The sequence below is a fragment of the Mytilus californianus genome, unplaced genomic scaffold (genome assembly GCF_021869535.1).
Source record: "Mytilus californianus isolate M0D057914Y unplaced genomic scaffold, xbMytCali1.0.p SCAF_7, whole genome shotgun sequence".
In the NCBI taxonomy this organism is placed as follows: Eukaryota; Metazoa; Mollusca; class Bivalvia; order Mytilida; family Mytilidae; genus Mytilus; species Mytilus californianus.
Window position 1 is genome coordinate 31,660,805 of NW_026262723.1, and position 14,047 is coordinate 31,674,851.

Here is a 14,047-nt window from a genome sequence, read left to right on the forward strand (position 1 = left end):
GAGTGTCTATAAATGAGTTACAACTGTCCCGAAACACATTTATTCGATTGAAAAGATTTATCACACAGTGATTGAAACTGACTAAAAGTTGAATTGTGAAACAAACAAAAAACTCAAAATAAGTTGAAGTTTACTGTGCAGTAAAATTGATACCGTAAATGTTATAATGAAAATATTAATAACTTCAAATTATCAAATAAGTAAACAATACCAAAGCATTTGCAAAAAAAGAAGAAAAAAAGCTTTAAAATGAAAACAATTCCTTAATCTTTAGCTTTCTAAAACTTTGATCACTGGATCAGCGGTTTGGAAGAATAATTATTTCCAATATTCCGATCAAATAAAAAAAAAAACAGGAATTTAACTGAAGTCTTGAACATATAAAAAAACTTTTAAAGGCATTTTATTTGAACATTTCCCTGACATAATGAAATAGTATTTGATGTAAAAAGCCGGACCAAAATATTGGCTGTTAGATAAAATTTAGTTGGAACTCAAATGTATCAATTGATTTAAACTGTAAATTAAAAAAGGATAATTCCTCACTAAAATATTCCATGATTTACATTCATACTCACAATAAGGAAACATATACAATTCCTACATTTTCTTTGTTCTGTTGTGTCAGCTAATATGTATAACGCATTTTCTTTTTTAAATATTTCCCAAATGATAAGAAATTCCTTACATCACTAAAACTAATTCATAAATGAAATGCCTAAAAAGGATGTCATGCATTAATTATAAACATTGCACTGACAATGAAATTAATTCTTAAATACACCCAATTAAGAGAGCATTTGAGCCTTCAGCCTTGAGCACTTTACAATATTCTAAGTTTGTAAGAGAAATGATCATTACCTATGTTATGCATTCGTTTTGTTAACCTTGTTAACACTTCATTATAAAATGTGAAGCCTTGGGCTTTAATTTAATCTTCATAAAACATGACCAAGTATTGTCTACCGTTTGCATCCTCAATATATTAACATGTACTGCCAGAGGCATAAGGATTGAAATTTAAATCCTTGACCGTCAATAGTTAAACATGTACTGCAGAGATAATGATTAAATTCATATGATATTTGTAATTAATAAATAATCTATTTAAAAAGTGATTTTAATGTTTTAGATTTTATTTACAATTACATCCGTATCCGATTCCTTCATTCAGTTAACTTTGATGTGTTCCTAGTTGACATTTTGTCAATAAACGAATAAATAAAGGCAAATATGAATGAGCTCGCTCACCACTATTGTGCCAAAATTAAACACTTCAATTGGACAAAGCACCAAAATAACACACACCAAAATAAAACGCATGCCTTTTAAGAGAAAAGCGCCAAAATATCCCGACGCCAAAATTTCCCAATTTACGGTTGTCCTAAATATGGAGTTTTACTACATGTATCTCATAAATTTAACATGATCCAAGAATATGAGAGCGAAGTCAGATAAACCAAGCCAGAAAAAACATGTACACTTTACAATCATTCCATTCACTGAATATACTTGATCTATTACTTATATTATACAAGAAACAGACCAAACCTTGAAAACTTAATATTGACCAATGGACCATGAAGATGAGGTCAATGTCAGATAAACCCAGATACAGACATGTACACATTACAATCATTCCACGGATCAAATATAGTTGACCTAATGCATATAGTAATGAAGAAACAAACATAACCAGGAAAACTTAATATGACCAATGAACCATGAAAATGAGGTCAAGGTCATATGATACCTGCCAGACAGCCATATACACCTTACAATCATTCCATACACCAAATAAAGATGACCTATTGCTTAAAGTTAAAGAATAACAGACCAAAACACAAAAACTTAACATTGAGCAATGAACCTTTAGAAATGAGGTCAAGGTCAAATAAAACATGCCAGACTGACATGTACATCTTAAAATATTTCCATACACCAAATATAGTTGACCTAATGCATACAGTATTAGAAAAACAGACCAAAACACAAAAACTTAACTTTAACCACTGAACAAGAAAATGAGGTCAAAGACAGATGACACCTGCCAGTTGGACATGTACACCTTACAATCATTCCATACACCAAATACAGTAGACCTATTGCTTATAGTATCTGAGATATGGACTTGACCACTAAAACTTAACCTTGTTCACTGATTCATGAAATGAGGTCAAGGTCAAGTGAAAACTGTCTGACAAGCATAAGGATCTTGCAAGGTAGGCACATACCAAATATAGTTTTCCTATTACTCATAATAAGAGAGAAATTAACATTACAAAAAATCTTAACTTTTTTTTCAAGTAGTCACTGAACCATGAAAATGAGGTCAAGGACAAAGGACATATGACAGACGAAAACTTCATAACATAAGGCATCAATATACAAGGTATGAAGCATCCAGGTCTTCTACCTTCTGAAATATTAAGCTTTTAAGTAGTTAGTAAATGCAGCCTCCGGATCACTATCCCTATGTCGAGCTTTCTGCTACAGAAGTCGCAGGCTCGACAACAAAACAATGTTGAAATCGAGAGAAGTATTTTTCGGCAATGGTTCTGAAATTATAACAATGCGTGCATAATAGAAGTCGGTATAACCTTTATAGCTTACTTTGCGGTATAACCTTTAATTGCTTACATCAACGACATTTGGTCTTGGATGGAGAGTTGTCTCAATTGCAATCATACCACATCTTCATGATCTTCTTATCTTTATAAAATGTCCACAATACGTTTTTAGTTGATTTTCCTTAGACGAAATATTAACCTATATTTCTCTAGCTGTCAGATTTGTAACATATTCTATGTGTTTTATTATGTTTTCTGTACAAGATTGAGTACCTGAAAATGTCAATAATAAATTTAATTGCAGCCTTGAACACTAGCTATATTCAATTGATGTATCATCATTTAAGGAAAGTAACATAAAATAGTGATAAAAAATCATTTTGATTGGGAGAAGTTTCATTGTTAATGGAAAGCTAACTTGACAAAAATATACAAAACTTACAAAATGCATGATTAAAACGTTTTCTGACAACCTTTTTCAAGGCATTCTTTTCTTTCAAAATTTTAGGAAGTGCCTGCAGAATCTGAAAATATATAGTCATAACATATTTTGTACAATGAATTAACTTCTCATTTGTTTTTGGTACTGTGCAGAATTCATTTCCCTTTAAATCAAACTTTTCAAAGTAAATGTTTTTTAGCTTGATTGCATAACAGATTTGACCAAGAGCATCCAACTTTGTATAATGTTTTGAGCACAGGTAAGTGTGTGTATGGGACCCCTGTTCTATAGTGAACCTACCATAACTTAGCTCGTACATGTACCTTGTGTGTGTAAGTTATCTATATGGACTTGTTTATAAGCTCAATATAATCCCCTGTGGAAGTCAAATCAGCCACACGTACTATATCTGTTTGATACATAGAAACCTAATGGGAAACTTTTATTTCATGAGATACAATTCTGAAAATTATTGTCAGAGTTCGTATACACAAAAGAAAACTATGAAAGAAGTAAAAATTATTTTGGTCCAAAAATTATATTTTTAATAATTCATTTTGTAAGATTTATAGAACTAAAACAGATTACAAGTCACTTGAACTAATTAAGGCCATGTCAAACAGATATTTCTAAAGGATGGAATTTCTTTATTTTTTTTTTCTTCAAATGACAATCAATGATATTTTGCAAATATATATATTAATAGGTTACTGACTACCTTTCTGAGTAACATGAGGATATACATGGGATATTTTTCCAAATTTGATAAAAAAAAAAATCTGATTTTGTCTATTTTGTACAAAATATAAAACCAGAAAATCATTCTTGAATCACATGTCACAGAGTTCCTTTAAAAGATATGTAATATTTTTTTTGCAACTTTACGTGTCGGAACAACAAGAATAGCCCTGCTTGCAAAACTAGAGGCTCTTTACCTTGATCTATGTGCATATTTAACAAAGGACACTCTTCAACATTGTAGACGAGAATAGAGTTCATGACAAAAATCTCTGTTTTGTTGATCTTGTATTGCTGATAATTTAATCTGTTTAGTTTCTCTCTATCTTCTTTAGTTTTTTGCTCAAAGCACAAACGAAGGTAAAAAGAAAATTCTCATTTAAGGGCAATCACTCCTATAAAGAATGACAGTCTACTAACTATATCAGCAAAATTTGACCTGTTAGTAGATCTTGCCTTGCTGATAATTTTTGTGATTTAAAGTGTCTATTAATCTATTATAATTTTTATCATGTAAGGCAAAACGCAAACAAAATAGTAAAAATCGTCATTAAAGGGCAATAACTCCAATAAGGAGTCATCGGACAATTTCCTCCAAATGGTCATAATTGTAGATCTTGTCTTGCTGATCATTTTTGCTTATTTTAGTTTCTATCAATCTATTATAACGTTTAAGATATAAGACAAAAACGCAAAAAATTGGTAAAAATCGTCATCAAATGGCAATAACTCTAATAAGGAATCGACTGGCGAGTTCGAACATTAGACAAATTAGTAGAACTTGTCTTGTTGATCATTTTTGCAATTTAAAGTTTCTATCCATCTATCATAGTTTTCAAGATAATAGGCAATAATGAAAACTAGAGGCTCTCAAGAGCCTTTTTCGCTCACCTGTATCTACTGTGGTTTTGGAAATCATGTAACATAAGGTTAAAATCATAATAAATAGTATTAGATACCCTAATAATGATTGAGGCCAAGTTTGGTTTAATTTGGCCCAGTAGTTAAATTAAAAGCAGGTCATCCCATTGTAGTCTTTCAATAGTTACTGAAGACCCTTTATCATTATTTAAATTAGTTTTCAAGTTGTGACCATTTGCAATTGTTTTTTTTACAATTTTCCCATAGACTTCTATAGTAAACCTCTATGTTCTATTTTTAGCCATGGCGGCCATGTTGGTTGGAAGGCAGGGTCTTCGGATACATTTTTCAATCAAGATACCCTATTGAAAATTGTGGCTAAGTTTAATTCTATTTGGCCCAGTAGATTAAGCGGAGAAGATTTTTGTAAAAGATTACAAAATTTAAGAAAAATTGTTAAAAATTTACTATAAAGGGCAATAACTCCTTAAGGGGTCAATTGACAATTTTGGTCATTTGTCTTATTTGTAGATCGTAATTTGCTGAACATTATTGCTTTTTACAGTTTATCTCTATCTATAATAATATTTAAGATAATAACTAAAAACAGCAAAATTTTCTTAAAATTACCAATTCAGGGGCAGCAACCCAACAACGGGTTGTCTGATTTGTCTGAAAATTTCAGAGCCGTTAGATCTTAACCTGATGAACAATTTTACCCCATCTCAGCTTTGCTCTAAATGCATTATGTTACCAAACAAGTCTTTACTATAATGTATCGGTACACAAAATAATGAAATTACTTTTAATTAATTTGCTCGAAAAAATGTTCCTGAATAAATTATCATTTGAAAAACAATTAATTAGACTTTTAAATTGGTATTTATTCTTATAGTTATGGATGTCACGATCATGCATAATTAAAGCACATACAGCTACTTGAATATTTATTCGCTGTTAGATATATAAAGCCCCCCTCTCTCTCGTTCTCTCTGAGAGGTTTAGCTAGCTATAAAACCAGGTTTAATCTACCATTTTATACATAAGGAAATGCCTGTACCAAGTCAGGAATATGACAGTTGTTTTCCATTCGTTTGATGTGTTTGAGCTTTTGATTTTGCAATTTGATAAGGAATTTTCCTTGGAGTTCGGTATATTTGTTATTTCATTTTTCCATACTCGTTTAAAAAAAAAATGACTGGCGCTTTAATTACCATGGTCCGAAAAGTTTGATGAATTTTGCTTTGATAACTGTTGGTTTCGAATGGACAAGACCGGATCCTATATATATGGTTTACCATACAATATTGGGGCTTTGGATGGGGGTTTACAGAATAGAGAATAATGGGCAAAACAATATAAAGAATAGAGAAAAATGGACCAAAAAAAAAATTCAGATTAGAGAATAATGAGGTGCTAAAATATAAAGACTAGAGAATAATGGACATAAAGTATAAAGAATAGAGAAAATGGCCTAAAAAATTAAAGAATACAGAAATGAAGGACCCCTATCCAGACCCTCATCTTAGTTTTGCCCATTGGTGAAGGTTACACAGTGCCCTTCAGTTGTAGACACCCTTTTCCTTCAGGTTTTTGTGGATATGTGCATCATATTAATATGAAATATTACTCAATTTCATAACTTTATGATCACAGTGCATTAATGAATACATGTAATTAAATTCGAATTGTGGAAACTTGGGAATTTTATGGAAACCAAGCCAACATAAAAACAAGTGTATCAAACGTGTCTCGTGCTACATAAACATTTTGTACATTTAACTTTTGTACTCATTTTTGAAGCACCATATTGATAAATATGATAATTATATTGAAAATTACTAAACCGACAAACTATACTGAAATTGTTCCTTTTAAATCACCGACTATTTAAATTACTTTCAATGCATGGAATAATACACCATTATTACGAATAAGAAGTGTTTTATGTAATATCAATGAAGCAGAGCATACCCGAAGTGTAATTAGAAACCCGAATGTTAAGCAAGATAATGCATGGGAACTAGTGCAAAGGAAACATTATAAAAAAATGTTGATCAATGATTGATGTTTCATCGTCTGACGTAAAACTACACTGAAAGCAAACACGGCTATTTTTAGATTAGTACTAAGAAAATTTGCATCAAAAATATTTCTCTTTGTTTGGTTTCTGAAAAAATATATAAACTTATTGGAGTTTTGAATTTAGAACAAAAATTTCTGGTTTACTCGCCGATGACCACGATATAACGTCGCATCTTTTTAAAGAACTAGAAAAGTAAAAGATTTTTTTACCTTGAAATAATGTAAGAACGATTGATTAATTTATTTTTGTTTTATGTCCAGTTGCAAATATTTCACGAATATCCACGACGAGAACAAGTCAAGCAATAATATAATAGAATAAGGTTCTGTAATGTCGATCGACTGGAATGAAGGACATATATTTAAATTGATGGAAAAGAAGGTATAATAGGGATAGAGACAGAAAACGCGAATGGAAGAAAATTAATGTTCTTTTCAAACTATGTTTTGAATACTGATTTAAGAGTTTTCTGGCTAACATGGATCGCTCAAATGGAAGAGTCGTCCCTTTTCTGTCTTGCATTAGGCTGTATACGTGAATACAACTAAAATGGAGAGAAAAAAGGAATAAACAAATCTGGAGAAGAGAGAAAAAATGTGCTCGCCGTTCACGTATTATTTTAATATTTTATTTTAGTTTCACTATTTAGACGATTTTGTAATGAGGCAAAACAACTATATACATATTTGTGTTTCCTGCCTAACAACCTTAAATTTTCTATCCTCGCCTAACACATTTTTTGACATTATTGAATAAGCACCGTTAAAGTCCAGACATTTCCCAATATAGAACTATAGCCCATGTAAAATATTTTACATTTTATCTACCTACCTACCCTTATTTTTCTGCAAGGAGGCAGGAAACAAGCATATGTTTTTTTTAAACTAACTTAGGTACGATTCGTAAGACGTTGTTATCTTAATGTGTTTATTTCTCTATATTTAGAATGGGAGGATGTACATTACATTTCCGTTGTACCCGGCAACAAAGATTTTACAAATCTATAAATTTATTTTCATAAAGATCAATTATATTATCTAGCATTTAAATAATTTATTTATACGTAAAATCAACAACCTTAAAATCTTTTGGATTATAGTAATCTTCAACGGCCCTCTATCCACAACCGTTTCGTATGGCGTGATCGTAGAGTGCTAATCATAAAGACTGGATTATTCGGGTGAAGTAAATTAATTGTAATGTATGTGTGATCGATCTTACCCTTGAACCCTCATAAATTTAGAGAGAAAAGGGAATTAAGGGACTCACTGTGACTTTGAGATGAAGAATAGCAATAAAAGCGGGGTTTTTTTTTGCTGTGCATGTACTGATTTTGTGTCATGGATGGGTACCCCATATCATTTGTTTTTTTCTAAATTACAAGTTTTACAATCGTTATGAGGAAAAGGAATTTATCAAGTTATACTTGTTTTATTTGTTTTATTTGTTATATTTTGATCTTTCTGAAAGCCTGCAGTTGTACGGTGTATCGATGATTCACGACATGCCTTTGTCTTTTTTCATTTGATTATGAATTCACCGTTTTAGAATTTTAATATACTTTGGGTAATATATTCAGAATCGAGCACCACAACGTTGTGCTTGACTGAATAACAATATCCAAACCATTTGATATTCAACGGAATAGAGACATTTTTCTTTTAATGACCGATCAATAAGATTTTCACTATCCTATTGAAAAAGAAGCTGGAAATAACAATTACGGCTTACGGGTATAAAGCCTGTTGTTAAAAGTTCTATTGACCTTGCATGTAGATAACAAGTTGTCTTGTATACGCAGAGGATGGAGGAGTTTCCCCGCCCCATTTGACCAGCAAATGTGTTTGTAGTACATTCTGATTTTTGACTTTTTAACCTCAATTTTTAATTTTAGGCCTTTGGCCCCCTCCTCCCATTACAATTTAAACGCTAGAGCTCTGAGCTACCAGCTGCTGTTATTCAGCTAGATATAATACATCAAAACCAACACAAGTAATACATCAAAACTAACATAGACGATTTAACAACTTTTCTTGGATTACTTATACTCGTACGAATTTGAAATATATTATTATTATCAGCCCAGCACTAAAAATGGTTTGATACCCATTTTGCAGCCTATCGTCATGTAATTATTAATGAAGGTTATTTTTCTTCTTAAAATCAGAATATATATATCGGTGATTAAAGTACTGGATAGAAAACGAAACTAGGAGAAGCTTCGCAAATTGGATAATTTGACGAACAAATCGATCTGCATGACGTGTACCGACATTCATTTAGTGCATTTGCACAGTTTCAATTGCACAACATTTATATAACTTAATTTCATTACATCGTATATAATATAATTAAATTCTGGGAGTTTAATCAGTATGTACGCAACAACTGAATGTTGAACGCCGATCAAACATATAAAGGCAACTCCTTGCCTACCCGCAATCAAACAATAGAGCCTTTGAAAATTACAAAACAAATTTTATTGCGTCCATGTTTAGTACCAGATGTTTTTGAAAATTGTGAAAGAAATTGCTCAATTCTTTTCCGATATGATCTGCTTGCATTTTTATTTCAAAACAAACTACATAATTCTAGTAAAAAACACAAATAAACCAGACATTTATTATATTTCATTTTTCAAAAGTTCATTTTATATTGCCACTTCAAAGGACATTATATAACATAAAACACACTGATAATAATACTCGACGAGTCCATAAAATAAATAGTTAAGATATACAGCAATGTAAAGCGTTGATTTCCCAATTAAACAACAGAGCAACCATGGTTTGATGGTTCGATTGAAGAACAAGCTGACATATGTTTTGGCTTATGACGTGCTGTGTAATACTATCCGAAAAGACAGGCGGTTTAAATGCTGTTTGCTATATTTTTCCAATTCTTTGTATTTTTTGAAGTGTTGACATTTTATCTATAGTCTTAAGATTTTCACAGACAGCTGTTGAACAAGTACACAAGTATCTAAACATTTTCACAGGTTCTAAACACTTGATCTTCTTTGGTATTTTAAGCATATAATTAGAGATTATTGGTATTTGAGTAAAATGTTTGTCTGTTTTAAGGTTAATTTCGTACGGATACTTGAGACGGTTGATTGAAAAACGAATCAAAGCACTCAGAATCCTGTTGGAATCTTGTCACTAAAGACGTTTCACCTTTGGCTCTTGAAGCCCTTTAGTATCAAATGTTTGCAAATTTAAGGCTTTATAAATTATCCATGTCTTCAATTATTATTTAACCCACTATGTGTAAAGGTCAAGTGGTAATCTAGAATACAAGGTTAACTTGTGCTTTGTCCCTTACTCTGCCTATACCACACACACAAAATGCAACATGTTTCTAAACGAGAAAATGATAGGCTGGAGTATGCTTATGTGTTTTAAAAATTTAATGCCAATAAAATTTCACTGATTAAATAAACATCAACGTAATTAGATTGTAAGTTGATGGTCGCTAATCTCAGAGGAAGTACGAACAAGTTTAAATGTCAGCATTCGTTTGAAAAAATCAGGTTAAATAAAATCCTATTTAATATATTTCAAACTATAAAGGACACTAAATAATTCACGTCCAATCTTAAGGCCAAGCAAATTATTTTTGCTTTCCTAAATAATGAAGAGTATAATGACCTTACACTGACTTTTTTCAAACACTATTTAGATTAAAACGTTACCATACTCACCGTAAAAGACTGCATGCATATTTGATCCATTCTGAATATCTGGTGGAATTATTTGATTAATTATACATATATTTATCTTTTTATCAGAGAATTTGAGGGGCAAAAAGTAATAATATACCTTCCATTGGCGGATCCAGGTGGGGGAGGGAGGTGTTCCTGGAGTTGGAACCCCCCTTTTTTCGATTTTTGTTGTTGTTCATTTTTAATTATGTGAACGTTTCATGGTGTTACGGTGGTAGGAACCCCCTTTCCAAAATGGTTGGATCCGCGCCTGCCTTCCCCATTGAATGATTTTGATCGAAGTGCATTTATGAATATAAACCTTTCACATCAATCGATTAGCCGTAACCTATATTTTTTCAATGAAAATTAAATAAATATATGTTTGTTTTGTTATAAAACCAAATATTTGATCTGATCCTAATTTTATATTCAATAGATCACAACATTTTCCATGTAATAAACAAATAAATAATTCTGTTAAATAATCGAATACTACATCTGAATGATCAAACAATGTTATACAGCTAAAACAAATAACTTGTTAGATTATCAATCTGAAATCAAGACAACAGCCTTCGGAACAGTGAGTGTAAAAATAAAAAAATAGTTTTAGTGAAATTAAGTATTAATGATTGAAATGAAGAAAAAAAAAAACAAAAAAAACACGTATTCCCGGTTTCTGTAGTTAAATTTACCGATAGGTCAATTAGATTGAATTATAACGTACAGATTTAATTTTGCAGACTTTGGAAACGCTTTGACTGTAATTCTGGACTGGTTATCTGTTCGTTAATCAGTTTGGCACTAACGTATATCAACTACGGTGGCTTATATATTCTCATCTGTTGCAAGGGGAGAGAACAAAGTTAACTATCATCACGTTCTCCTTCGTTGTTTTCATTATCACTGATTGCGACCTGTCACCGGGCTTTGAATTGCCATTAGTAACATACCGGGTGTCATTTGTGGAGCAGAAACTGATAACCCTTAATAGCACAGAGTACATGAATCCAACTACGGTATTTTGGTGCATGGAGTTACTTTTACTTAAGTGTTAATGTAGTGTTTGGATGTTATTTGCCTTTTCTTGATTCTTTTGGTCATGGCATCGTTTGTCTTTTACGAATTATGGTTTTTAATTGCCTCCGTAATATCGTTTCCTTTAATTTGTAACCAGAAACGCTCATACCAAAACGTTTTAGATAGGTAAAGATGCAAAAAAAAAACGTGGCAATTAGAAAATAAGCTGCTTGGCTTTGCGTCTGAAAAAGTTGATTTATATGAAATACGAACCAGTGCGTGTCTTGTACAGCTTTTTATATATATTTAACATCAAACATAATTTTTTTATTATTATTACCATGCTATCGATATCGGACCGCGTGAATGTTCAAATTATCATTTGCCACAAGTCATTAAGCATCGATCAATCAATTCGTGTTAACATACCAAGTGAAATGATTTGTCACAATGATAGGATTGATTTCTAATACATTTCAGTGCATTGTGTTATATATCTACTCTATGAGTGAGTGGGGCTATATTATATTTCCATTGTCCGTCCCTGTTTGTTTTTTAATCAGTACTTTTCGTAGTACTTTTCGTACTACTAGACAGATTGACTTCATATTTGGCCAACAGCTTGGCAGTGATGATAGAGTTGTAACGTGTGAACACTTTTCGGATTTGTCAGACTCCATACTTCCTGTTTTTCGAGACACTTAGTTACCATTTGGGGAATGCTTAGCAAGACAAGGCGTGTATTTTTTATTTGGTATTTTCTGAAAAGTAATCAATAAGCTAGATGTTTCAGCTTCAAATTCACTGATATTTTATAAAAAAATACCTACAACACATGGGAATTATTATACATGCAAATTCAACTGCATAAATTATTGTGAAAATATAGAAATTATTACATTGTTTATCACGTATATCAATCATATATTTAAAACATATGCCAATCGGTTAACTATTTCTGAATTCAGCAGACAAGAAATATTGCTGTGACGTATCTGTCGTTTGATGCAGAGTTTACCGCACAACATGCAATGAAAATAGATTAGATATGCATGGGAAAATTTAATCAGCTTACAACTGCAATAATTATCATTCACGTATCTACGAGGGTCAGGATTTAGGGAGGGAGGGGTCTTCATTTTTGTTATCTTAATTTTTAGGCATATTTCTCTTTTCCTTATAAATTTTGCTTGTTATTCTCTATTCTTTTTATTTAAGCCCCCATTATTCTCTATTCTTTATTTTTTGGCCTATTTTTCTTTACACTTTTTTTTTTGCCCTATTTTTCTCTATTCTGTTTTTTTTGCCCTTTATTTTGCACATTTTGTCCATTATTATCTATTCTGTAAACCCCATTGACACCCTTTACGTATAACAAGGAAAGTAAAGAAGAGATTTTGTGTCTGTAAGTTTATTCGTGCGACACGCAACGTGAGTTAACACTTATTCTTATACAAGAGCTTCGTCCTAAATATAGATGATATATTCGTCACTGGACGTTAAGCAACCAACAGTCATCTGTTTAGAGACAAGGAAAAGGAGGATTCACGTACGTGCTACACAAATATATAATAATCCTCCTTATATAAGCTTTGTTTTAAGACTTATCCTGGTACACATATGCTAAATGTATAATATATATGGATTAAGTTATACTCCGTAGTGAAACATGTTAAAAGTTTTTAGCACTTAAAAGTACCCAAAAAATCTATCATAATACATGTCAAAAATATGCATGTAATATAAGTATATGAAAATAAAAGCTATTATCTTCTAAAGAAAACTCAACAGAATAACAATTTAGCAAAGATTGATGTTACTAGAGTAAACTTAATATCTGACAGTTTCTGAAAGAAAGAAAAATGAACGAGGACTATCAATAGAATCACAGCTATCCATAATTTTAAAGTTATATGCAATATTATAGCTAGTCAGTGTCATCTGAGGTTGTTACTTTTTGTAGTTGAACCGGGGTCACATTTTAATATAATAAATAACAAATACTTTATTGTCATGTATATCATGTACAGATTAGTGACACAATGAATATATCTGTGACCTATAGTTGTCAACTTCTATGTCATTTAGTCTTTAGTGGAGAGTTGGCTCATTGGTAATCACACCACATCTTCTCATTTTTTATATAATATATAATAAGCATATCCCTAGTAAGTGTGAAAGCAAAAAAAAAAAACAAACAAAAAAAATAAATAAATTAAGGGTCCCCTGTCCTCAGTTCTTATGTCTGCTTGATGAAATACGCTGTAGCCTTCTTCTTCCCTGGAGGTTGATTGGCAGAGAATATAGTTAATGTTTTTTTCTTCAAATCTTGCTATGAATTAAAAAATATATGCCAAAAACATGTCAAATTCAGGTCAAGCACATGTCAGGGTCATAACTTTTTTTAACTGTATACGTGTTTGAATATTAAATCCAAAGTTTTCAATTTTATTATACATGGAGAAGAAAAACTTGTATAATTTGCTTAATCCTTTAACCCCAGAACAAGCGAATAAATATGATTATCTCATAAAGAGGCCAGCATATATCTATGGACATGAGTCCATGTATATGTAAGAGAATGATAATCCCTTTCTTCATGAATAAGTACGAGCGTTAGCGTT

The 14,047-nt window shown here is 31.4% G+C and overlaps 1 protein-coding gene across 11 annotated transcripts in view; it reads right to left on the bottom strand.

Annotated features, from left to right (window-relative positions):
- The window catches only part of LOC127709174 (uncharacterized), a 243,365-nt gene that overhangs the window by 15,051 nt on the left and 214,267 nt on the right, over positions 1 to 14,047 (bottom strand). For 2 of the 11 annotated variants that reach the window (XM_052214538.1, XM_052214542.1), the window contains exon 1: positions 605 to 681. The exons of 6 other annotated variants lie outside the window; for them this stretch is intronic. Coding sequence is in view for 1 of the 5 variants with exons in the window: in XM_052214532.1 (XP_052070492.1) it covers positions 579 to 591 (13 nt within the window). In the remaining 4 variants the exon portion in view is untranslated. 3 more of the 11 variants (XM_052214535.1, XM_052214539.1, XM_052214532.1) reach the window with 3 other exon arrangements.